At 38.9% G+C, this 25,103-nt stretch overlaps 1 protein-coding gene across 5 annotated transcripts in view; it reads left to right on the top strand.

The window, feature by feature from the left end:
• Positions 1-25,103, top strand: part of ATRN (attractin) — a 184,848-nt gene that overhangs the window by 52,752 nt on the left and 106,993 nt on the right. For all 5 annotated transcript variants that reach the window (XM_027976837.3, XM_042229777.2, XM_042229779.1 and 2 more), the window contains 3 exons: positions 7,056-7,184; positions 9,324-9,529; positions 10,695-10,863. In XM_027976837.3, coding sequence (XP_027832638.1) covers positions 7,056-7,184; positions 9,324-9,529; positions 10,695-10,863 — 504 coding nt within the window. The remainder of the gene's footprint in view (positions 1-7,055; positions 7,185-9,323; positions 9,530-10,694; positions 10,864-25,103) is intronic.

The following is a 25,103-nucleotide window of genomic DNA, read 5'->3' as shown; positions in this document are numbered from 1 at the left end:
AAAATGTTTTGTAATATATTGACTAATAATATTTCTGTTAAAAAATTAAATAGGAATCATGTTCATTTTGATACTTGTTGTGTTCCTCGTTGCATAGGCATTCAGGAATTATTTGTTGTATTCATATGTAGTTGTGTGTATGTGTGATATGTAATTATGTAAGTACCTTAATATGGGTGAGGAAAAAGTTTTGGAAGAATATACATAAATGAGCAGTGGTTATCTGTGGAGAATGAGAAACATTCCAGTTATGTGTTGTGATTTTTTTTCAAAAAGTATATTCTGTGTTTATAGTTAAACAGTTTAACACCAGATGTATGGGGTATTCTGAATTGTTTTGGCATTTTACTCTTTACCAACAGTCAATAGCTGTGTTATTTATCGTATTTTTGACCACATATGAGTTCAAAACTGGTCTAGTTTTCTTCCTTTTACTCTACAGAGGATTTTTAAAATATGTTTTCTGAAATGCATATCCTTAGAGAGTCATAGTTGTCAGTTTTTCATCTACAGCTGACTTTCTGGATTTCTTCCCCTCAAATATTGTAGTTCTCTGACTTTAAAAGAAATCAATTTAACAATATTTTTTGTATTCCTCACGTGGGGCTGGTTGATGTCTCATGTAAGTGAGGCGACAACAGAAGGCGAGAAGCCAAACATGAGAAGGCAAAGGACAGATGAGGTCAGAGGACTAATGTACCCTGTATTTCTCCACTCCCTTTGGCTTAGAAATCTCTCCAATATATCTTTGAACTGAGAACCAAGGTCATTTTCTGAGTTTCAGAGATTCACTTAGAGGACTAAAGAACAGGGTGGATAGGCTATGCTAGTGAGCATTAAAATATCATTGGCCACATTTTGGACATATCTATCTTTATCCCAGAATTTGACTCACACCTTGTCTTACAGCAAGAAGCACGCCAAACTTTAACACAGGCACAAAAGCTATTATATCTGTAGTATGATGCTGTCATGATAATAGTATATGTTGAACATGTTGAAGGTTCACTTAGTAACTGCATTTGTTAATTACAATTCATGGAGTCCCTTCTGTGTGCCAGGCACTTTGAATGAGCTTACCAGTAGCTCTGTGGGAACGTCTGCCAAGTGGGTATGCATAACCATATAGTTCACCTGACTGTATATTTAATGAGCAGACATGTGAACCAGTAGCAGCAACAAACAAGCAGAAGGGTATAATTGTTTTAGTCATTGACTTCTGAGAGAAGCCAAGGTAAATGTGCAGACACCAGGAGGATTTTCAAGTTTCTCTTTAAAAAAATAGTTTATTTACTGACAGGTATAAATTAATTATTGATTGTGTTAAAATTTAACTTATGACATATTTGAGTCTGCATCTTGTAAAATCATAGTGAGACAATGTATGTTTAATAATTGAAGTTTCCCTGAAGCACAGAACCTTTGAAGGACTGACATACCGAAGAATGTGAAAATAACTGTTTAGTCATAAGGCACTTTCACAAAGATGGGATGCTGAGGAGTGCCGTTGGGTCAGGAGGACTTTGGTTAAAGGACTCAAACCAGTGTAGTGTGCTGTGGGGCCCAGAATAGAGTGAGCTTGGCGGCAGATTGTTCAGCCAAATAAAGAAAAGGAGAGCCAAAAAAAAAAAAAAAAGGAGAGCCACACAGGATTCAGAAGATGTGGACTTCTAATCTGAGTTCTGCCCAAGTCTCTTCATGAGTCTGAACAGCTCATTTAAGTGCTTTGTTCCTTAGCTTCTGAAGCCTAAACTGAAAGTGTTGTACTGTGTTTTCACTGGGTGTATTGCAAACCATCAAGTTGAGTTGGATGAAGTTCTGAATAAAGTTTGTTTAACAAACAGAGTTCCACTGCTCGGCAAGTTTGAGAACCACTGGAGCAACTCTCATCCAGTTGTACAACATGATTTTGTGGTGCATTCGTGTCAACAAATGTGAAAGTGTGGAACACCTGCCGCTCTGCTCATACCGTTTGGGAGGGAGACGCAGAGGTGGTAGTGGTGGTGCAGCAGGGAGACTAGTTTTCCTCTCTGAGAACATTCTTACTCCTTTTAGAAGTTTTTGTTGTTGTTTTTAAGAAAGTCAAATATTGATGAGGCAGTTGTTTAGACTGTGATGAAGAGCTGTTAGAGGAAGTCTTGTGAAAGCAGGAGTCACTCTTTGTGTCCAACACCATGTTGAATCATGGTCAGACTGTGGCAAGTCAAACCTCTTTTGTGATTGTAGACCCTCCTTCACCAGTCAGAAATATAGATGTTGTCTGGCCCCATCCCCTGGCTCCCATCCCTGACTTTAAGAATCTGGCTTACCTTTCACATCTGCCTGTCCTTGAGTGTAGTGTTTTACAAGCAGACAGGTGTGTCAGACTGAGGATTACTGGGACTTCCCTGGGGGTCCAGTGGTTAAGAATCTGCCTTCCAATGCAGGGGGCGTGGGTTTGATCCCTGGTCAGGAAACTAAGATCTAACATGCCTCGGGGCAACTAAGCCTGCGCACCACAACTAGAAAGAAGCCTGTGTGCCACAAGAAAGAGCCAGAGAGCACCAACTAAGACCTGACACAGCCAAACATAAACAAACTAATAAATATTAAAAAAGAAAAAAACAACAACTGAGGATTACTGGTAAACTTACACAGTGTAGTTCGCAAAGTCAGGTTGTGCCCCAGGTGTATTTAGAGAATCCATGTCAGTCTGGGACAGTTATGTTGAATTAAGACAGTTATCTTTAGTTCAGTGATTTTCAAAAATGGTTCTGAACAGTGATACTCTATGTTTAAAATATAAGATTATGAAGAACCCCAGGGCAAGCAGTTCTTGATTCTCAAGTTGAACTGCTGGCTGCATCCTAAGCTGAGTCTGCGTTTATTCACCTGTCTAGGGGCAGGGGACAGGGAGGTGAAGGCAGCTCTGGGTCACAGTTGAATGGCCCACCTGCATCATCACTTTCTCACCCACACACCTTCTGTTGCCTTGCACACTGGGTTGATGTTCATATTCCTTTTTTCTGTAAAAGTTTATTTTTGTCATGAAAGTGAAAGTTGCTCAGTCATGTCCAGTTCTTTGCTGTATAGTCCATGGAATTCTCCAGGCCAGAATATTGGAGTGGGTAGCCTTTCCCTTCTCCAGGGGATTTTCCCAACCCAGGGATCGAACCCAGGTCTCCCATATTGCAGGTGGATTCTTTATCAGCTGAGCCACAAGGGAAGCCCAGGAATACTGGAGTGGGTGGCCTATCCCTTCTCCAGGAGATCTTCCTGACCCAGGAATCAAACTGGGGTCTCCTGCATTGCAGTCAGATTCTTTACCAACTGAGCTATCAGGGAAGCCTCTATTTTTTTGTGTGTCATAAACCAATTTTATTTTCACACTGGGAGAAAGCACATTCTGAAACTGTCACAGTTTCAAGTTGTTGAAGAGAAAAGAAGCAAATGCCTGAGTCTCTCTGACAATAGGGAAGCTGGTCCCCTTCAGCAGTGTGGTCATCTAGCCCCTCTCCTTCTGTGGCTTTCCATCCTTTCTCCCGCCACCCATTCAGTCATTCGTTCTACACATGTCCCCACCATATAAATAATAAGTACTAGAAGCCATCTCTTACTGGGCACCTACTAGTGTGAGATGCTATTTAAACACTTGCTTTAACAGTTTGATTCTCATTACTTGGTTGTGAGGTAGTTAGAATTTCTTTCATTGTGTTTTTGAGGAAGCTAAGGCTCAGAGATGTTAATAACATGCCTAGGCTTTTGGAACAAGAATTGGAGTTCACATCTCTGTGATCTTAAAATTCATACTAGAATAACAGAGTGTGTCCAACTTGTGACTGAAGCCCCCAGTCTTTTCCTGTGCCAGTGGTTGTTATGCCAAGGTTGCTTTTGACTTGCCTTTTTCTGGGTGATCCTACTCTCTCAAGTACTTATCTCTCAGTGTTTTAGAGTTCTGGTGTATAAAACTGATGAAATCATGGTGATGGTTGAAACCTTCATTTAGGTCTGTGATCAAATGTCAGTTCTTCCAAGAGTCCTTCCCTAAATGCCCTTTCTAAAGTAGCACACTGTTTTATTTCCGTTTATAGCCTTTACCTCTGCCTGACATTATGTATACACACCTGTGGGCCAGGCGTAGGGGACTGATTATCTAGGCTTATTTATTCTTTCTCTGAGAGGTGAACTCCAGTAAGGGCAGAGACGTCTTCACTACCTAGAACAGTGGCTTACTTGTAGTAAGTACTTAGTATTTGTCAGTTAAATACATAGTAGAAAATGCTTCACTATTTTGCAACCCCTAGAGCACCTTCATGGTCATTGGGTTCCTAGAGTTCTGTCTTCATATTAAAAACTTGTTGAACAACCATCCTATCCCTTCTTCCTCCTCACACTCTGCTTATATGCTCTTCCACTCATTTTTATATGCACTTATATAACTATACATAAATGTACATATACACTAGGCCTGTTGTCTTAATGCTTGTTTTTTTTTCCCCTACTCATCAGAATGGCTTGATGAGTGCCTTGTTAGTCCTAGAGACCTCCACGTATGTAATAACTCATTCATCCAGCTCCTGAATGACCATTTATGTGGTTTCAACCTGTTCTCGTTCTGAATAGTGCTATAGTGAGGATTCTTATATATTTGTCTTTGTGTACATGAGCAAGTGTTTCTTCTACTAAGAAATAGAATTGTTAGGTCATAATGAATGAGCATTTAAGACAGTCGTTGGCCCCAAAATGTGTGCTCTAGGGAAGAAGAGAAGCCAGCATGTCTGGGGTCGAGCGAATGAAAGGAAGAAAGTACAGATCTTCTTTAGCTTATGATGGGATTACATCCTGATAAACTCATCGTAGGCTGAAAATATTTTAATTCATTTGTAGCTTAGCCTCGCCCACTTTAAATGTGCTAAGAACACTTACATTAGCCTGTAGTTGGGAAAGTCATCTAACACAAAGCCTATTTTATAATTAATGTTGACTATCTCATGTAATTTACTGATACTGTACTGAAAGTGATAAGCAGAATGGTTGTCTGGGTACAGAGTAATTGTTTACCCTTGTGATCATGTGGCTGACTGAGGGCTGCAGCTCTGTGCTGGTGCCTGGCATCATGAGAGAGTATCGTACAGCATATCACTAGCCTGGGAGAAAGTAAAAATTCAAAGTACAGTTTCTACTGAAAATGAGTTCCTTTTGTACCATTGTAAGTCAAAAAATTATAGTCAAAAGATTTTAAATCGAACCATCCATAAGTCGGGGACCATCTGTAATAGATGAGATGTTTGTTCATGGATGGGGTTGTGTGTGTGGAACAGATTACACAGGGCCTGATAGGGAGTTAGGCTTTTTCTGAATGAGATTATGGCAGTACTGAACGATAACTGGGCAAAAGATATGAGCATATGAAGAAAAGCAAAAGATGGAAAGTAAACATAGGAAAAAATCAAACTCAGGAGCATAAGAGAAGCTCAAAACCATAGTTAAAAAGATTACTTTCATATATTAAACTGCTGCTGCTGCTGCTAAGTCGCTTCAGTCGTGTCCAACTCGGTGCGACCCCAGAGATGGCAGCCCACCAGGCTCCCCCGTCCCTGGGATTCTGCAGGCAAGAACACTGGAGTGGGTTGCCATTTCCTTCTCCAGTGCATGAAAGTGAAAAGTGAAAGTGAAGTCGCTCAGTCGTGTCCGACTCTTAAAGCTAAACATGCAGATGACACCACCCTTATGGCAGAAAGTGAAGAAGAACTAAAGAGCCTCTTGATGAAAGTGAAAGAGGAGAGAGAAAAAGGTGGCTCAAAGCTTAACATTCAGAAAACGAAGATCATGGCATTCAATCCCATCACTTCATGGCAAATAGATGGGGAAACAGTGGAAACAGTGGCTGACTTTATTTTTCTGGGCTCCAAAATCACTGCAGATGGTGACTGCAGCCATGTAATTAAAAGAGGCTTACTCCTTACTCCTTGGAAGGAAAGTTATGACCAACCTAGACAGCATATTAAAAAGCAGAGACATTACTTTGCCAACAAAGGTCCAATGGTCGTCTATGGATGTGAGAGTTGGACTATAAAGAAAGCTGAGCACCGAAGAATTGATGCTTTTGAACTGTGGTGTTGGAGAACACTCTTGAGAGTCCCTTGGACTGCAAGGAGATCGAACCAGTCCATCCTAAGAAGATCAGTCCTGGGTGTTCATTGGAAGGACTGATGTTGAAGCTGAAACTCCAATACTTTGGCCACCTGATTCGAAGAGCTGACTCATTGAAAAGACCCTGATGCTGGGAAAGACTGAGGGCAGGAGGAGAAGGGGACGACCGGATGAGGTGGTTGGATGGCATCACCGACTCGATGGACATGGGTTTGGGTGGTCTCTGGGAGTTGGTGATGGACAGGGAGGCCTGGTGTGCTGTGGTTCATGGGGTCACAAAGAGTCGGACATGACTGAGCGACTGAACTGAACTGAACTGAATCCTCTTTGTTGTTAGGATGAGGTGTCTTGGTGGGATTTCGAGTCAGCATCTCTCTTCTGGAAAGCAAGTTGGTATATGGATCGAGAGCCTTAAAACCATCATTTAGACCTTTGGACTCAGTAGTTCCTTCCCTTTACAAAGACCCAACAGATATACTATTATGTGCTGAGCTCTGAGTAAGGTTCTAAAAACTCTGAGGGAGTTAGAGACATAGAAAGACTATGGACTATTACTTAGAAAAATAGAATATAAGGTGTAATATGGCATTAGTTAGGCAAATAAAATACATCAGAATGCTAATAGTATTGGGATTATGGGTGTTTGTATATCAGACTTTTATTTCTATTTTTACTTTTCACGTCTTTTGTGGTATATGTTAGGGTCACTGATTTCAAACCTCGTTAGAAATACATCCTAGAATAGAGGAGAGCCTAGTAAAAGATTCAGATCTGTTCCTGTGCATTTATCACAGGAATTTACCTTTCTTCCTAGAAATGACTTTTTAAATTATGAGAGTGAAATCCGGTTGAATTTGTGTCCATCACTGTATGATGTGTCTCTTCTTGTGCTTCCCTGTATAAGACATGTGTTTTCATTTCAGCGGCCTCATTGTTCCTGAGAGAGACGGCAATGAGACTGTCCCAGAGGTTGTTGCCACATCAGGTTATGCCCTGCTGCATTTTTTTAGTGATGCTGCTTATAACTTGACTGGATTTAATATCACTTACAAGTAAGATATTTAAGTTTAATATTTGTGATTTTTTCAGAAGACTGTATACTTTGTTTTAACAATAATAATGACTAACATATATTGAAGGTTTATAGTGTGCCAGGCATTGTGCTAGCAGTTTGCATGAGTTTTCTCATTTAAAGTTCTTTTAGAAACTCAGATACAGGCACTGTTTTTCTGCTTCTTTTATAAATGGAGAAACTGGCAGGAAAAGGTAAAGTAAGCTAAAGTTGTGGAAATGCAGTTGCAACCCAGGTCTTGCTGCTGTTGAGTTTCTCCTGAAAAAGAGGGGCTTATCCATTCCCACTAACGGATAAAAACATTGGAGGAGTTGGCTAAGGGCAATATAACAAACAGTAGTAGTTTTCATGTACTAAGAGATTGGCCCATTGATGACAAAGGAAATGTAGACCACAGACTCTGAGCAGCTTTTGGAATTTGTTGTGGTAGGAGAGAGGCTCACTCTGTCTTTTCCTTTTTTTCCTTCTAATGTTTATTTTCATAAGTAGTTAAATTCATGAAATTCCATAAGCAGTGGGATCTGTGATAAGAACTTCTGTGACCCACAAAACCTAAAATATTATTTGGCCTTTTTCATAATATATTTGACAACTGTTGTGACCCCCCTGTGTAACCTTTATGCTAGGTTCTTTTTCTTGCACATTTTCTCAGGATCTCAGTAAACTTTCAAGACTGTTTAAAGCTGTCCTTATCTCGATTAGTATGGTGATTTAGTTTTTCAGGTACCCAAGGTTTGTGACTTGGCAGCCTGGGCAGCTCATCACAAGCCCAGGCTTGAAAAGTAAGCATGTGCATTTATTGTGTTAAATTATAACATAGATTATAAAAATACTGAATACAAACACTTTCAAAATTTTATCATAGATGTATCATGAACTGACATGTGGGTGTAGGCATGAATGTTACACCCAGACAGTAAAGAATCTGCCCACATTGCCAGAGACCTGGAAATCCCTGCGTCGGGAAGATCCCCTGGAGAAGGGAATGGCAACCCACTCCAGTATTCTTGCCTGGAGAATCCCAGGGACAGAGAAGCCTAGTGGTCTATAGTCCATGGGGTTGTGAAGAGTCAGACATGACTGACCGATTAACATTTTCACTTTCTTCATGAATGTTAATTGAGCTTCTCTGGTAGCTCAGCTAGTTAAGAATCCACTTGGAATGCAAGAGACCCTGGTTCGATTCCTGGGTTGGGAAGATCCCCTAGAGAAGGAATAGGCTACCCATTCCAGTATTCTTGGGCTTCCCTTGTGGCTCAGATAGTAAAGAATCAGCCTGCAATGCAGGAGACCTGGGTTCGATCCCTGGGTTGGGAAGATCTCTTGGAGGAGGGTATGGCAACCCACTCTAGTACTCTTGCCTGGAGAATCCCCATGGACAGAGGAGCCTGATGTGCTACAGTCCATGGGGTTGCAAAGAGTCAGACACAACTGAGCGACTAAGCACAGCACAGCACATGAATGTTAATTAGCTTGTTTTTGTAATTGATTCCTGATTTTCTGGCATGCTTTGCTAAAAAAATTTTTTAAGTTCCTTACACCCTTATGGTATCTTCTAATCCTGTTATCTCCCCCTTTTAAAATCTGAATTATGTCTTTTCAAAGTGTTGTCAATATATTTAAGTCATGTTGCTATGCAACACTTTATGATTAAACTCATGTATAAAGTTAAACTGCCCTTCTCTTTTCTCCTATGTGAGATAGGTAGGTAAGCTTACTAAGAAATTTACAATACACCAATCTGTGCAATAATCTTAAATTCTGTAAACTTTCAGAGACAATCCAGAGGAATGAGGATGGTAGTGTATTATTAGTTGGTTTTTTCCTTTTCTTGTCCAGACTTGTAAGCCTGCATTTGGCAGTTTTATAATGCTCATCATTTGTGGGCTAGCTTGTCTCTTTTTATGAGAATCCAACAGGTTTAATTTTATTTTGTTACTTGCCTGGCTTTGCAGGGTTGAGTGACCCCATTTAGGCTGAATGGTAAGTACTGCAATTATACTTGTGAGTGAACTGGCTAGATAGTGAGATTTCTTAAACCTTATGTAGGAGGAAGTTCTGCTAAATTAATCAGAGTGTTGCTTTGTGTTGATTTAATTTCCCTCCACTATTTTTATAGTTTTGACATGTGTCCGAATAATTGCTCAGGCCGAGGAGAATGTAAGATCAGTAATAGCAGCAACACTGTTCAATGTGAATGTTCTGAAAACTGGAAAGGTGAAGCATGTGACATTCCTCACTGTGTGAATAACTGTGGTTTTCCTCATCGAGGCATCTGCAATTCAAGTGATGTCAGAGGATGCTCCTGCTTCTCAGAGTGGCAGGGTAGGAATGTCTTTCTTTTTTTTTTTTTTTTCTTTTAATCCACAGAATGTTTTTAGCTTAATAAATCGTAGATTCACTTTGTTTCTAGTATCTGTAACATTTATATTAATCAAATATCAGTAGGCATTTTCATATCTCTTTATTCAACTTCTTATAAATCTTTGAATCTCATAAATGTATGGTTGTGGTTTCTTTATAGAGTTTTGAAACACTTTAATATTCTTCACAGTTCATTGATGAATTTAGAGAACTTGGTCTCAGCCACAAGACATAGCAGAGACCCAAGCCGAGATGTGGGACAAGAGCTATAATGGTCTCTCCACAGAAACTTTCAATAAATTCACAGAAAATTGGAGTTTATTATGCAGTAGAATCCTAAAGTAGTCAGTTAGTGCAGGTAAATATTATTAAACAACCCCTTTAGCAAATTCTTCAAGGGGTAGGTGATTAACAGCTGTTACTGATTTAGTTATTTATTTTTTATACATTTACTCCTTTCTCAGAACACTTTTATTTTGAATTTCCAGAAATATGCTTGTTTAAATGCTTTAGCTTATTCAGTTTGGCTTATGTTGAGGAGTTAAACGATTGAAGTATTTGACTAACTTCCAGTTTGCTGGAGCAGAAGCCAAACCTCTCAGAAATGGAGTTTCTTGAGTTTCCAGGAAATGGATAGTTTATAACACATTCAGGACTATCTTTACATTTTAGCTCTATAAAGTTTTTCATTTGAATTAATAATTCCTTTGTCTACTCTTTCCTCTGAGAGCTGCTTAGCAAGTATTTCATTACTAAAAAATCCTAACCTGAATATGGTCAGATCTTCAGTAGAGTGTGTGATTTTAAATTTTATTAGAGATTATCCTTGGTCACTAGCCTTGAGTAAATTGAAAGTGCAAATTAAAAGGATTTGTCTGGTATTTAGATGCTAAAGGAAAGACTGTAAGTATTCTTTAGATATTTGTTTTATTTAGGTGATTGAAACTTGAAATGCAGTAATTTTCTGTTTTTGGCCATGCTGCATGGCATGTGGGATCTTAGTTCCCTAACCTGTGCCTGTTGCAGTGGAAAGGTGGAGCCCTAACATCAGGACCACCAGGGAATTCACGAAATCCAGTAATTTGAAAGCTGCATTTTGTAAAGCTAATTTGTTATATTTTGTTAGGTCCTGGATGTTCAGTTCCTGTACCAGCTAATCAGTCATTTTGGACACGAGAGGAATATTCTGACCTAAAGCTCCCCAGAGCCTCTCACAAAGCTGTGGTCAATGGAAATACAATGTGGGTTGTTGGCGGATATATGTTCAACCACTCAGATTACAACATGGTTCTAGCGTAAGTTGTTCTAAACATTTTTATAAGAAGCTTAGTTTTCCATTTTGAAGATAGTTAAAATAGAGATAAGTAAAAAGAAAAGTAATCATCAGTAATTGCATTCCTGAAGAAAATCTCTGTTAGTATTTTGGCAGTTGTATTCTAGACTTTTGGGGACATATTCGTAGATTTTGAAAAAGGGAGTCCAAAAGAATTCATTGTTGTAATAAGGAATAATTCATCTTTTCCATATACCGTCTTATAATTTGCTTCAGGTACATGTAGTAAATTCTTGATAAATAAGGGATTGCTTTACCTTTTAATTTAATTAGCATTTCTGTAGGTGAAGTGACCTGAATTTATAATTTACTAGGGAATGGCAAGCCACTTCAGTATTCTTGCCTTGAGAACCCCATGAACAGTATGAAAAGGTAAAATGATTGGATACCGAAAGAGGCCGGGAGATGGTGATGGACAGGGAGGCCTGGCGTGCTGCGATTCATGGGGTCGCAGAGTCGGACATGACTAAGCGACTGAACTGAACTGAGGAGGAAATTATGTCATTCTCTAATACTTCCCAGGGTTCAAGGTCTGTTTACTGGTTCCATGCTGCTCATCCTGAAGGGAGAATATATTTTCACAATGGGATTAGTTATGGAGATAGAGTAGAAATGTATAAATAGTTACTTGTGCTGATTTTGCACCCTGGAAACTTTTCCTAAACATTTTCTGCTAATGATTGTTGTAAAAAATCAGCATCTATTTTTTAAGGAATTCTGGAAATATGAGAGTGGTAGTACAGTTTCTGAATCCCCCAAACATAGTCATTAAAAATTAAAACACAGAGGGCTTCCCTGATGGCTCAGTGGTGAAGAAACCACCTGCCAGTGCAGGAGACACGGGTTCAATCCCTGATCCAGGAAGATCCCGCATGCCACAGAGCAGCTAAGCCTGTGTGCCGCAGCTGCTGAGCCTGTGCTCTACAGTTGTGGAGCCCAGGAGCCACAACTGCTGAAGTTTGCACAGCCAAGAGACTGTGCTCTGCAAAAAGAGAAGCTGCTGCACTGCAGGTAAAAAGCAGCCCCCATTCTCCGCAACTAGAGAAAAGCCTGTGCAGTAACAGAGACCCAGCACAGCCAAAAGTAAGTAAGTAAATAAAATTTAAAAATTAAAACACAGAACAACTAAGACACAGGGGTAGCATCTGTAACAAACTTGGTCAAAAGGCATCTACTCAAATGGGTGGAGTTAAACCATTGAAAGCTATAAGACCAATGTGCTGTCAGTATTTTTGTCACAGTAAGCAGAGAGGAGCAGCGGGCCCACCAACAGCAAACCTAAAAACCCACTGGGAAACTCAGCAAGCTGCTTTGAGAACAGCAACTGTAATTGGGAAGATGTTGCATATTCTAGCAGGGGAATGAGCTTAAGGGATCTGTAGTAGGATCTGAAGAGGCTGAAGCAGATTCTGACTTATTAACTCTCAGAGTGAACTAGTCAAAGACTTTGTAGGAGAAAGCCCCAAACTTTGGAAATGCTGCTGGAAATAGAATTCACGTCAAACAGGACAGAGACAGCCTAGGAAAAGTTCAAAAGAGTTCAGATAACAGTCTGGGAAGGGAACAGAGCCAGGAGACCTCAGCAAGTATGGTGCAGGATAGTTGGACAGTACAGTACAACAGAAGAGGACGTAGAGAGCTGAGAAATTAAGAAAAACTAGCTAAATAAATCTTCTCTTATAAGAGTTCAGGAAAAAGTAATTTTACTTAAAGTTCAGCAACAGAAAAATATCATGGTCAAATCTCATGGAAAAGAAGAGAATAAGTAGAATAACACCCTTTCAAACATATAAGCATAATAGAAAAATATATTCACAAAACTGATAAATATTATAACTTAATATTCCCAAATAAGCTAAAATACCAGAAAATTATAAAAGACATTAAAGAACAGTATAACCAGAACTAGAACATTTCAGAAAGGAGTTGATAGAAGTTAGGAAAGAATTTTAAAATAATTTCCAAATTAAAGACAAACTTAGAAGGAACACACAATAAACACAGCAGATAACTCTTTTAGAAATAGAATATGAAAAAAGAAATTTTTAAAATCACAAATAAATGAAGATTGTTTTGCCCTGTTCTTTGTATGGTAAGTACAGTTAAAAGCCTTGACATTATATATAAAACAACATACAAAACAAACATAAGAAAACTCTGAAGGCAGTCTTACCCAAGAACCAAAGAATGACATAATGGTAAGTTCCAAGGATTTTCCTTTTGTTTCGTATTTTCTCAGACTTGATGTTGAAAAAGTCAGCAGTCTGGAAATGTTAATAGGTACAAGCTGAAAAAAACTAAGAAAACCCTGTTTTCTCTAGCATGAGGACCAGGAAAGGGGCAGGTTAGCAAGACAAAAAACTTTAAGATAATAACCATTCTACCCTATCCAAACACCATAGAAAGAACTATGGCCTCACCCATATCCCTGCCTGGAAAGTATAAGTGTAGAGTCTAAATTTCCACTTAATGCTAGGAGATAGTGAGGTGCTCCAGCCACCCACCTCCATCCTACCAAGGTAGGGTTAAAGAAGGCCAGTTAGAGAGCCGGGACTTTCTGTACCAGGCATTAATGAGGTCTCCCTGACTCCTGTGACATCAGTGGAGTCATTGTGGGGATTTCTACCCTGGCCTGGCAGCAATAGCGAGAATGAGTGGACCCTCTGTCTCTCCCCTGGGGTGGTGTCAGAGGAGGCCTGCTGTAACAGGAGATTTAAATAAGATCCAGAGTCTTACATCATCATACCCCAAATGTTCAGATTTTAGTTGAAAGTCATTTGATAAGCAAAGTGCCAGGAAAATCTCAACTTGAGTGAGAAAAGACAATCAAGAGCTATTAATACCAAAGTGACACATATATTAGACTTATCTGACTAAGATTTTAAAGCAGCCATTTAATAAAATGCTTCAACAGTTCTCTCAGCAATAGAAAGAAGAGGACAGAGGAAAGAATCGGTGAACTTGAAGGTAGAACAGTAGAAATTTCTTAATCTGAACAACACAGAGAAAATAGAACAGAATTACAGAGACCTGTGGATTGTAACAAAATATCTTAACATTTCTGTCACCAGAGGAGCCCTGGAAGGAGAGGAGGAACTGGGTGTGTCTGAAAAAGTATTTGAAGAAGTAACAGTTGCCCAAGTTTGGCAAAAGATATGAATGTACAGATGGAGAAGGAAATGGCAACCCACTCCAGTATTCTTGCCTGCAACACTCTTTGGACAGAGGAGCCTGGCGGGCTACAGTCCATGGGGGTGCAAAGAGTTGGCCATGACTGAGCGACTAAGCACATAAATGTACAGATTGAAGAGATTGGGTAAATGCCACTAATTCCTGACTCCTACAGGAGTTTACATTTCATTAATTCTTTCTCGTTCCCTCTCTCATTCTCCTGCTCAGCTGTCATATTATCTTTTCATTTTTTAGATCTCTACCACATTTTCTCCTATTTTCCTTCTGAGCTAGTGACCTTGATTCCCATTTCAGCTTTGAAAGATAAAGTTTACCTTACTGGTTTATATGTTCACTTGTCCCCCTCCCCTTTCGGTCATACTCAGCTTTATCTCTTCTTGTGATATCTGTGAATACATTCCATGCAATCTTTTTTTATGATTATTGTTTGTCGTTGTTTAGTCACTAAGTCACGTTTGACTCTTGGCAACCTTGTGGACTCTAGCATGCAAGGTCCTCTGTCCTCCATTATCTCCCAGAGTTCGCTCAAATTCATGTCCATTGAGTCAGTGATGCTATCTAACCATCTCATCCTCTGCTGCCCCCTTCTGCTTCTGCCTTCAATCTTTCCCAGCCTCGGGATCTTTTCCAGTGAGTCAGATCTTTGTATCAAATGGCCAAAGTATTGGAGCTTCAACTTCAGCATCAGTCCTTCCAATGAATATTCATAGTTGATTTCCTTACAGAAGGAAGTTTGTAACATTGTACAGGAGGCAGTGACCAAAATCAACCAAAAGAAAAAGAAACGTGAGAAGGCAAAGTGGTTGTCTGAGGAGGCTTTACAAATAGTTGAGGAAAGAAGAGAAGCAAAAGACAAGGGAGAATGGGAAATATACACCCAACTGAATGTAGAGTTCCAGAGAATACCAAGGAGAGATAAGAAGGCTTTCTTAAATGAACAATGCAAAGAATAGAGGAAAACAATAGAATGGAAAAGACCAGAGTTCTCGTCAAGAAAATTGGAGGTAACAAAGGAACATTTCATGCAAGGATGGGCACAATAAAGGACAGAAATGGTATGGACCTAACAGAAGCAGACGTGATTAAGAAGAGGTGGCAAGAATGCACAGAACTATATAAGAAAGGTTTTAATGAGTTGGATAATCACAATGGTGTGGTCACTCACCTAGAGCTGGACAACTTAGAGCATGAAGTCAAGGGAGCCTTAGGAAGCATTATTAAAAAAAAAAAAAAAAAACCTAGTGGAGGCGATGGAATTCCACCTCAGCTATTTAAAATCCTAAAAGATGATGCTGTTAAAGTGCTGCACTCAATTTGTCAGCAAATTTGGAAAATTCAGTAGTGACCACAGGACTGGAAAAGGTCAGTTTTCATTCTAATCCCAAAGAAGGGCAGTGCCAAAGAATGTTTGAACTATCATACAATTATGCTCATTTCACGTGCTTGCAAGGTTAGGCTCAAAATCCTTCAAGCTAGGCATCAGCAGTATGTGAACCAAGAACTTCCAGATGAACAAACTGAGTTTCAGAAAGTCAGGGGAACCAAAGATCAAATTGCTCACATTCGTTGGATCATAGAGAAAGCAAGGGAATTTCAGAAAAAAGTCTACTTCTGCTTCATTGACTATGCTAACTCCTTTGATTGTGTGACTCACAACAAATTGTGAAAAATTCTTAAAGAGATGAGAGTTCCAGACCACCTTACCTGTCACCTGAGAAAGCTGTATGTGGGTCAAGAAGCAACAGTTAGAACCATACGTGGAACAACTGACTGGTTCAGAATTGGGAAAGGAGTATGACAAGGCTGTATATTGTCACCCTGCTTATTTAACTTCTGTGCAGAGTACATCATGTGAAATCCTGGGCTGGAGAATCACAAACTGGAATCAAGAATCCTGGAAGAAACATCAACAACCTCAGATATGCAGATGATATCATTCTAGTGGCAGAAAATGAAGAGAAACTGAAGAGCCTCTTGATGAGGGTGAAAGAGGAGAGTGAAAAAGTTGGCTTGAAACTCAACATTAAAAAAAAATGAAGATCATGGCATTTTTTCCCATCACTCCATGCAAATAGAAAGGGGGAAAAGTGGAAGCAGTGATACATACCATATTTGAGGTTCCAGAATCACTGCAGACGGTGATTGCAGCCATGACATTGAGACATTTGCTCCTTGGAAAGAAGGCTATGACAGACCTAGCCATGACATTGAAAGACACTTGCTCCTTGGAAGGAAAGATGTGACAAACCTCTGTGTTAAAAAGCAGAGACATCATTTGCCGACAAAGGTCCGTAGAGTCAAAGCTGTGGTTCTTCCAGTAGTCATGTATGGATGTTAAAGTTGGACCATAAAGAAAACTGAATGCCAAAAAATTGATGGTTTCGAATTGTGGTGCTTGAGAAGACTCGAGTTCCTTGGACTGCAAGGAGATCAAACCAGTCAATCTGAAAGGAGGTCAACCCTGAATATTCATTGAAAGGACTGTTGCTGAAGCTCCAATCTTTTGGCCACCTTATGCAAAGACCTGATTCATTGGAAAAGACTCTGATGCTGGGAAAGATTGAAGGCAAAAGGAGAAAAGGACAGCAGAAGATGAGATGTTTAGATAGTTTCATTGACTCAATGGACATGAGTTTGAGCAAACTCCGGGCGTCAGTGAAGGATAGAAATTTGCAGTCTGTGGGGGTCACAAAGATTCAGACACAACTTAGCAGCTGAACCACAACAGCAGCATCTTTGCTCGTTTTTCTGTCTTTCGTTTCTTTCCAGTGGACAGTTTCTGTTTTGGCCATGACGAAAATGTTCAGTGTTTGCACTGTCGTGTCTCACTGTTATGTCACTGTCCATGTTTTGGAGCACGTGAAATGTGGCTAGTGTGACTAAGGAATGGGTTTTAAATTTTCAGGTCTTAGTCCTCAGCTTACTTGATCTTTCACCAATATTTAATATGACTAGTCTCTCCCTCTTTTAAACAGTTTTTTCACTTTGCTTTCAGAACTGTACGTTTCCTTGATGGTTTTTTTTTCCCCCTAACTGCTCATTCCTTCTCGACCTCCTTAGCTGGTTCCTCTTCAGCTGACTAACTTCTGAATGATGTGCATCAGGGCGCAGCCCTCTTGGTCCTCTTGGTGAGTGTGTGTATGTATTCTCTCGGTGATCTCATGTTATATCTTGGCCTTTATGCTGGTGACTTTCAAGTTTATATCTGCTCCCTAGATTTGTCTCCTGTTCCCATATGTCTGCCTCTTTATTTGACCTCTCAGTCTTTGTCTATCCATTAGGGATCTTAAACGCCATGCGTCTCAAAGTGATCTTTCCTCCAAACCTTTTCTTGCCCCAGAAGTCCCTATCTCAGTAAATGACTACTCTATTCTTCTATTTGCTTAAGCCCCCAAATTTTGTAGTTATCCTTGACTTCTTGTTTTTTCTCACTCCACATCACTATATGTTTAGTCATCTCTTGCTGTGTAAATTGCCACAAACTTAGAAGATTAAAACAACACACATCGTTACCTCATAGTGTCTGCTGGTTAGGGGTCTAGGCGTGGCTTAACTGCAGTCAAGGTGTTCCCTGGCCTGTGTTCTAATTTAGAAGTTCAGCTGGGGAGGAATCCACTTCTAAGCTCATTCAAGTTGTTGGCAGAATCCATTTCCTGGTGGTTGTAAGACTAAGGGCCCTGACTTCTTCCTGTTTGTCAGCTGGAGGTCACCTCATAGTTCCTAGAGGCTGCGCAGATTTCCTTATCACTAGGGTTTTCCCAGTAGTAAAATGAAGTAAGGCTGCTTACCAGGCCACAAGGAGTCTTTTGACTGAGCCTGCTAGCAGGATAGAGGTCATGAAAATGACATCTCATCATCTTTGCCGTATTCTGTTGGTTAGAAGCAAATCATGGATCCTGCTCACCTGAACATGAGGAGGCAGGGATCATGAGGCCCACCCCATCTGCCACAGTATGTCAGCGGGTCTTGTTAGTCCTACCCTTAAAATCTATCCCTAATCTAACCACTTCTTATTACTTCTAGTACTGCCACCCTGAGAAGTAAAGGTAAAGTTAAAGATAGGAAGATGATTGTCCCTTTCATTTTATACTAGATATTATGAAAGTCATATATTCTACCATTTATGTGATTTTTAGTACCTCTGCCTGACATCATCTTCACTTGAAGCAAGAAATCTAGGAGTTGTTTTGATATTTCCTCTCCTTCACCTCCTTTTAACATTAATCTCTTATCCGGCCCATCAGTTCTGTCACCAAATGCATGCATATTCATTCTTTTCTCTCCAAGACCAGCTTGTCAGTGTCTCATCTAGGCTTCAGCAGTATGTTTCTATCAAGTCTGTCTGCTTTCATTCATTCCTCTTAATCCATTTTCTAAATATCAACTAGAATGCTTTTTTAAGGATATATATTTTAGCATTTATAGCCTTCTTAAAACTTTTCAGTGGCTTCCCATGGGATTTAATGATCCTACCTGATGTGACCACTGCTTACCTTCTGATACCTAATTTGTTCCCCTCCTGCCACCACCAACTCTCCTTCCTTACCTAAAACTCCTTACTTGTGGTTGCTATTTCCTCTATTCCTGCCATTGTACCTCAGGGATAGTTTCTTTTACCCTTTACATACCCTGTCAGTTAACTGTGCCACAATGAGATCCTCCCTGATAAGCCAGTTCAGACAGGTGCTCCTTGTTTCCTTTCATATTTCTCATTTTCTTTAGAGCAGTGTTCATAATTTTTAATTCTACTTTAATACTACTAATATGCCCATTGTTGTACTTGCTCATTTTCTGCCTTTTCTACCTTGTGTTTTCCAAGATTAGAGACCTTGCTTATTCACTCAATTTGGCCTAGTGCATAGAATCTGCTCAAATAATTATTTATCAAGTGAATGAGAGATTAAATGAATTATCTGTTTCCTTCACAAATATTTGTTCTTAGAAATATTTTTGTCACCTGTTACTTTTATTTGACTGGTAAACCTCATGAGCCACATTTATTTTTTAATTTTAAGTTATTATTTTGAGGATATTAGTTTATTGCTTATAGATTATAATGGGTTATTATAATCTGTAAGCAATACAAGCTTCATCCCCATCTATAACTTATCACTACCATAATTCAACTTAGATGTATTGCATAGGATATACCAACAGTTATGTTAATAACCAAAAACCTCCGTAACTTTGCTTGGGTGACTTTTTAGCAGTGAATTCCAGGTCACAACACAGTAACTGTCAGTTCAGCTACACTAAGATTTCTGAAGACAATGGCTTCTCTACCCAAGCAGGTTGTGCATAAATTTCAAATGGAACCTAACATCACCCTGAAATAATTCTAGCTTCATACCATTGGGGTTGTTAACTAAAATTGCTTAAGAGAAGACTAACTTTGCACAGCACATTTTTAATAAAAAAAAAGACACATTTATTCAGCATTATGATCACACTATTACATTTAGCTATCAATAGCATGGGTGCAAAAGAAAAATAAACCCACTACATTAAAACCCTTTGTTGGAATGCTTTATGCTTTGCATGGAACAGAAATCGAAATAACCTGTTATACAGTTAGTTGCAAATACAGACCTCGAGTTTTTCATCCATACACATGGGTGTTGTCTAAAACATATCTTCTTTGTAGCAGCTGGGCCCTGCCACCACTGTACTTGACCGAGTTCACAAATCTGTTATAACCTGTAGCTTCCCTGTCACGTCTCTGGCTCTCTTCTTCTGTTAAGCTTTGTTTCCTGGCAGTAATTAAAACCTTCTGCAACCTTGTGCCACTGCCATAGCTACTGCTGCTGTTGGAATCACCATATCATCTTAGTTTCATGGTTTGGCTAAGTATTGGCCTCCACCGCCATAGGGGCCAGAATTTCTACCTCCAGTTTCCTCCTTTCATGGGTCCAAAACTTGAAGATTGATTATTGTAATTTCCAAAATCATTAAAGCCTCCACCACCTCCAAAATTGCTTCCATCATTACCAAATCCATTATAACTGTCCCCACATCCGTCATATCTACCACCACCACGAGGTGCCACAAAGCCATCTTGACCACTGAAGGTTCCTCCACAACCGAAGTTGTCATTCACATTACCAAAGTTTCCAGAGCCACTTCAGCCTCTTTTGTTTGATGAAGCACTAGTCATCTCTTGCTTAAGTAGGGTTTTCCTTACTTCACAGTTATGGCCATTCACTGTGTGGTATTTCTGAACAGCAGTCTTGTCTGTGGAGTCATGGTCATCATAGGTTACAAAAACAAAAGCCTCTCTTTTGCCACTGCCTCAGTCAGTCATGACCTACGTTTTCCCCTACTGTGAAGATAATCTCTTAGTGTTCTTCAGTGTCTTCAGTAATGCCACCAGCAAAAATCTTTTTCATAGTTAAATGGGCACCAGGACTTTGAACATCTTCTCTTTGGTTACACATCTCTTCCGTCCACTTTGTGGCTTTGCATTCATGCTGCATCCACCTCCTCCACAATGACATATGTGATGAACGTGCAGCCTCTGGAGCACTTGCTATTTGGATCCCCCATTACCACACAGTCTGTGAGCATTCCCTGTTGCCCAGAATGACTCCTTAAACTCACATCTGTTTTATTTTTCGAAACTCAAACCTGTGATGAAGATCTTCCATGATTTTCCAGCTCTTTGGGAGACTCTTGATTTAGACACGACAGCAGTGGAGGAGGGAGACTTTAAAGCATTGTCCATGGGCAGACAGGAGTAATCTAACGAATATATCTCCACACTTATTCTGTAGATTTTTAACATGTTTTCCACTTGTAATTGATCAAAACTACAGTGATTTTACAGCTTTATGTATTTTGTGTAAATACTAATATAGTTTCAGATAAATTTTTACTGACTCATGAAAAGTAAATATAGTGACACCTTTTAGAAGAAATATTTCTGGAACTTTAGATCATAAAATTTGATCATCGATACTCTTAGATAAGTATATTTCAGGAATTACCCTCACTCTTTTTTCTCTACGACCCTGTTAACCCAAAACTTTGTTACATTAAAAAACAGTTCCTATTTTATGTCACCCAAGGGTCCTCTTGCAAAACAAATGGCCTTGGTCTTCTCGTTTAAGATTTCCAACTGAAACTTCATCATTGAATTTCCTTTCCTTGAGCAAAAAGTGTTTGTTGTTGTTGTTGCTGTTTTTTAAGTTAAAAAATAAAATTGGAAATTGAGCAACTAGGTAAGGAGTATCACCTGATCCAATAAACTTAAAACAGGCACATAGTAACAGTAAGACCTACTCCTCTTTACCCCACAGAAACCATAACAGTGAAATTCTGAGAGTTAACACTAATAATAGCCCCAAATCTAGAAAGAAGCAAACTGATTGGGTATCACTGTGGGTTTTCTTTCTTTTTTTTTTTTAAACCCTTTTAACTGAATAGTAGAAGAAGTAGTTGATGAGAAGGATCAGGTAAAGAGTGGAGAAATTGATTAACTGGCTGACCCTACCCAGAAGTCAGAGCTTCTGTGTAATGTGGATATCCCAAAATTTGATCTCTGAGGAAGGACACAAACAAAATCTCAGAGGCAAGTAGACTTTGGAAATATTATTCTAATAGACTGAACACACCACCCACATCTGAGCCCCAGTATTTCTTTAGACTTTCAGAGAAGGGGATAGAACATAAAATGCCAACTCTCACACTAAAACTAGGATGGAAAGATTAGCTTGTCTTAGATACGGTAGAAAAAGGAAAAATCACACATACTTTGGGAATGTAATATCTGGAGAGCAATCGAACAGCAGCAAGATGAAAGAAATGACATTGTTGCAAATGCAAATATCTATGGTGAAAGAAGTAAAAAGGAAAGAACACAGCATATAAAACTGACAAGAACTGATCATAGAGGAAAAGCAAACTTGAAAGCAGAAGATTTCTTCTAGCTGCTTTGTCCTATGAATCAAAATAATGAGAATCTGAATTCAGAAAACAAGCTGGAAGACAAGAAGGTAATAATAACAAAATGAGATGAAATGAGAGGTTGTGCATGTAAAGAAATACAAATAAATTACCTACAGCAAAACCTAGAATGAAAATTGAACTGCTGACACCTCAATAGACAATGTTCCTGTGAATACAGATAAAGTTAATTAGAGGAAAGCAAAGATACATGGGAGACAGAAGATCCAATATAATATAGATAGTTGCTGTGACTGAAGAAAAGAACCTAACAGAACAGGTGGATTGAAACAGCACAAGATGTTTCGGGAAGAATTTTATAATTGTTCAGTGATAAGACCTAATTTGATCAAGTTATTGGGTGGGAAACCTCAGGTAGTTCTTTGCCTCCTTCTGGCTGAGATCATGTTCAGTCTCTGCAGAGTGTATCCTGTGGTCTTTGGATGGCTAGAAACTGAGATTGAAATACCAGGCCACTGGGAGGCGCAGAGTATGTGCCCTGTGGCAGGATGAGCATTGTGTTACCAGGCATCAGGGAGGAGCTTTGTGAGAGAAATGGCTGTACCTTTATGGGAGACACCTATTTCTGAATTTCTGAGGTTTGTCTTTGCTTAACTACATGTCCAAGTCTTAGAACCAGTTATTGAATATTCCTTTATCTTGGATTCAGCTCCCATAAGGAGGAGCATTTATTCAGTACATGGCATTTCTCACATTTTGTTGCATCAGCATTGTTCTTGTCTTATGTTTGCTTTTCTGTATTGTGAAAGAGTGACAACTTGTTATGTGTCTTTTGGCAGTTCATCTTAACCAGATTATAGGGACCTGCCAGCACCTTAATGTCTCTGACCAGCTGTCGGGCTGACATGTTGACTGAGGAAAAGTAACATGCATTGAGATACAGATTGAGCACCTTCCATGTCACTTGAGAGAGACATGGATTGGGTCATGTGGAGACTTGTTTCTGGGCTCTCACCATTTGCTTCTGTTTTTGTGCTCCTCTCTTTCAAACTTGAACATAGGATATATATGTGTTTTTCAGAAGTCATCCTAGTTCTTCTCAGGAAACACTTTGTAGATTGCCATAAAAGTTGCAGTAGTATGCAGTCTGTTTTGTTAAAAACATTTACCCAGATGTGTATAAATTATTTAGACCATAAGTAAAGTATGGTACTGTGTCTTTAAAAAAGAAACTGAGGGGTGAAAATAGAGAAATGCATTGATGGATTGAGAAAGGGAGGGAGGGAGGGAAGAAAGGAGAGGGAGAGAGAATGAGAATGATTGAGACTTCTTAGACTTCTAAGCAGAAAAACAAACCACACAAGAGTGGAAAAAAATCAGACTGGCCTCAGACCTCCATTGGCAACATTCAGTACCAGCAGCATTCAGGGGAGCAGCATCAGCAAGGTGTGTGGGAAAGAAAGGATGGCCCATGAGTATTATACACATTCACCTCTCAAGCTAGCAAGCAGATATTCTCCAACATGGAAGAATTTAGGGGAAGGTGCACATAGGGGCTCCCCTTGGAGAAGCCATTTGACAGTGAAATCTAGCCAATTAATAAAGACTCAAGAAGGAGAAATTGTGGTAAGAGGAATATGGGAAGATTGATTCAGCTAAAATGTAGATCCAGTACTATATAATTCTGAAATTATAGAATGGAATGTGCATGATTTGAACCTGGACAATGTAAATATAACAAAAATTAGAAGAAATGGGAGGAAATATAGGTGCTAATGTTTTCAACTTTCAAAGCAGGAAGTTAGTGGAATCTGTCCAAAAATAAATTATGTATAATTTTTAAATTAAATTGAATTTACTCTCTAAATAATTTTTCATGTATTTTTTAAAATGTGGAATATTAAAATACATAAAACAATAGCTGGTACTGATTTAAGTGTTATTCATATTTAATGAATGTCACCATTTTATGTTTGCTTCAGATCATGTATAAAATATTTTAAGATAAAGGGAAGTGTTTAGGGAAAAATAATGAATGCTAATACATTTACCATTCAGGTTAGAAAATAAAACATTGCTGATATAGTTAAGACCCCTGCATGCCCCACAAAAATCCCAGAGACAGTCAGTATCCTGAGAGTGTGGTGTCATTTGTTCACATACATGTCTTTAGATTTTGAATATGGGCTTCCCAGGTGGCGCAGTGGTAAGAATCTGCCTGCCAATGCAGGAGACACAAGAGACTTAGGTTTGATCCCAGGGTCAGGAAGATCCCCTGGAATAGGAAATGGCAAGCCACTCTGGTATTCTTGCTTGGAAAATTCTATGAACAGAGGAGCCTGGTGGGCTACAGTCCATGGAGTCCCAAAGAATCAAACACAACTGAGCATATTACACACAAGAGACTTTTGATATATATGGACATATTTAGCATTAATAAATTTTCTGCTTTTAGTTTTTATAGAAACAATATTCTGCAGTTTGCTTTTTTAGCTTAACATTGTTTCAAGATTTATATTAATAATATGTTGCTTGAGCATATTTATTTTTTACTCTGTTATATAGATGTACTATAATTGATTAATCCATTTACTATTGATGGATACTTATTTCCCTCTTTGCTATTATGTTGTGATAAAACATACCTTATTTACATATAGTAATGTTTTTCATAGTTTAAAAAATTGTATTCGGGAAAACTATAGAATGTAAACATTTAAAATATAAAAATAGCATTGGTTCCCCTTTGGTTTCTTTTTTATATTAAATTATATAGATTTAAAGTTAATACTTTATTAAAATTATCACCTATATTATGATCCCCTTTGTATAAATGTATATTATCAATCTATTCTTCTATTTGTATGTATCCATAAAAATATCTGGAAGAAAGTTTACTTAATAATATTCATTTCTAGGTGACAGAATATGTGGTCATTTTGTATTTTAAAGGTCTTTAAATGTATTCATACTGTAATTGAGATGGTATAATGATATTCTAGTTTTCTTGAAAATATTACTTTTTAAAGTAAATGGGGGGGAATGAATTGAAAGAGTAGCATTGAAACATATACCTTACCATATTTTAAAAGATAGCTAGTGGGAAGT

This window comes from Ovis aries, chromosome 13, assembly GCF_016772045.2.
Source record: "Ovis aries strain OAR_USU_Benz2616 breed Rambouillet chromosome 13, ARS-UI_Ramb_v3.0, whole genome shotgun sequence".
NCBI classification, from domain to species: domain Eukaryota; kingdom Metazoa; phylum Chordata; class Mammalia; order Artiodactyla; family Bovidae; genus Ovis; species Ovis aries.
This window is presented reverse-complemented; position numbering and strand designations above follow the sequence as displayed.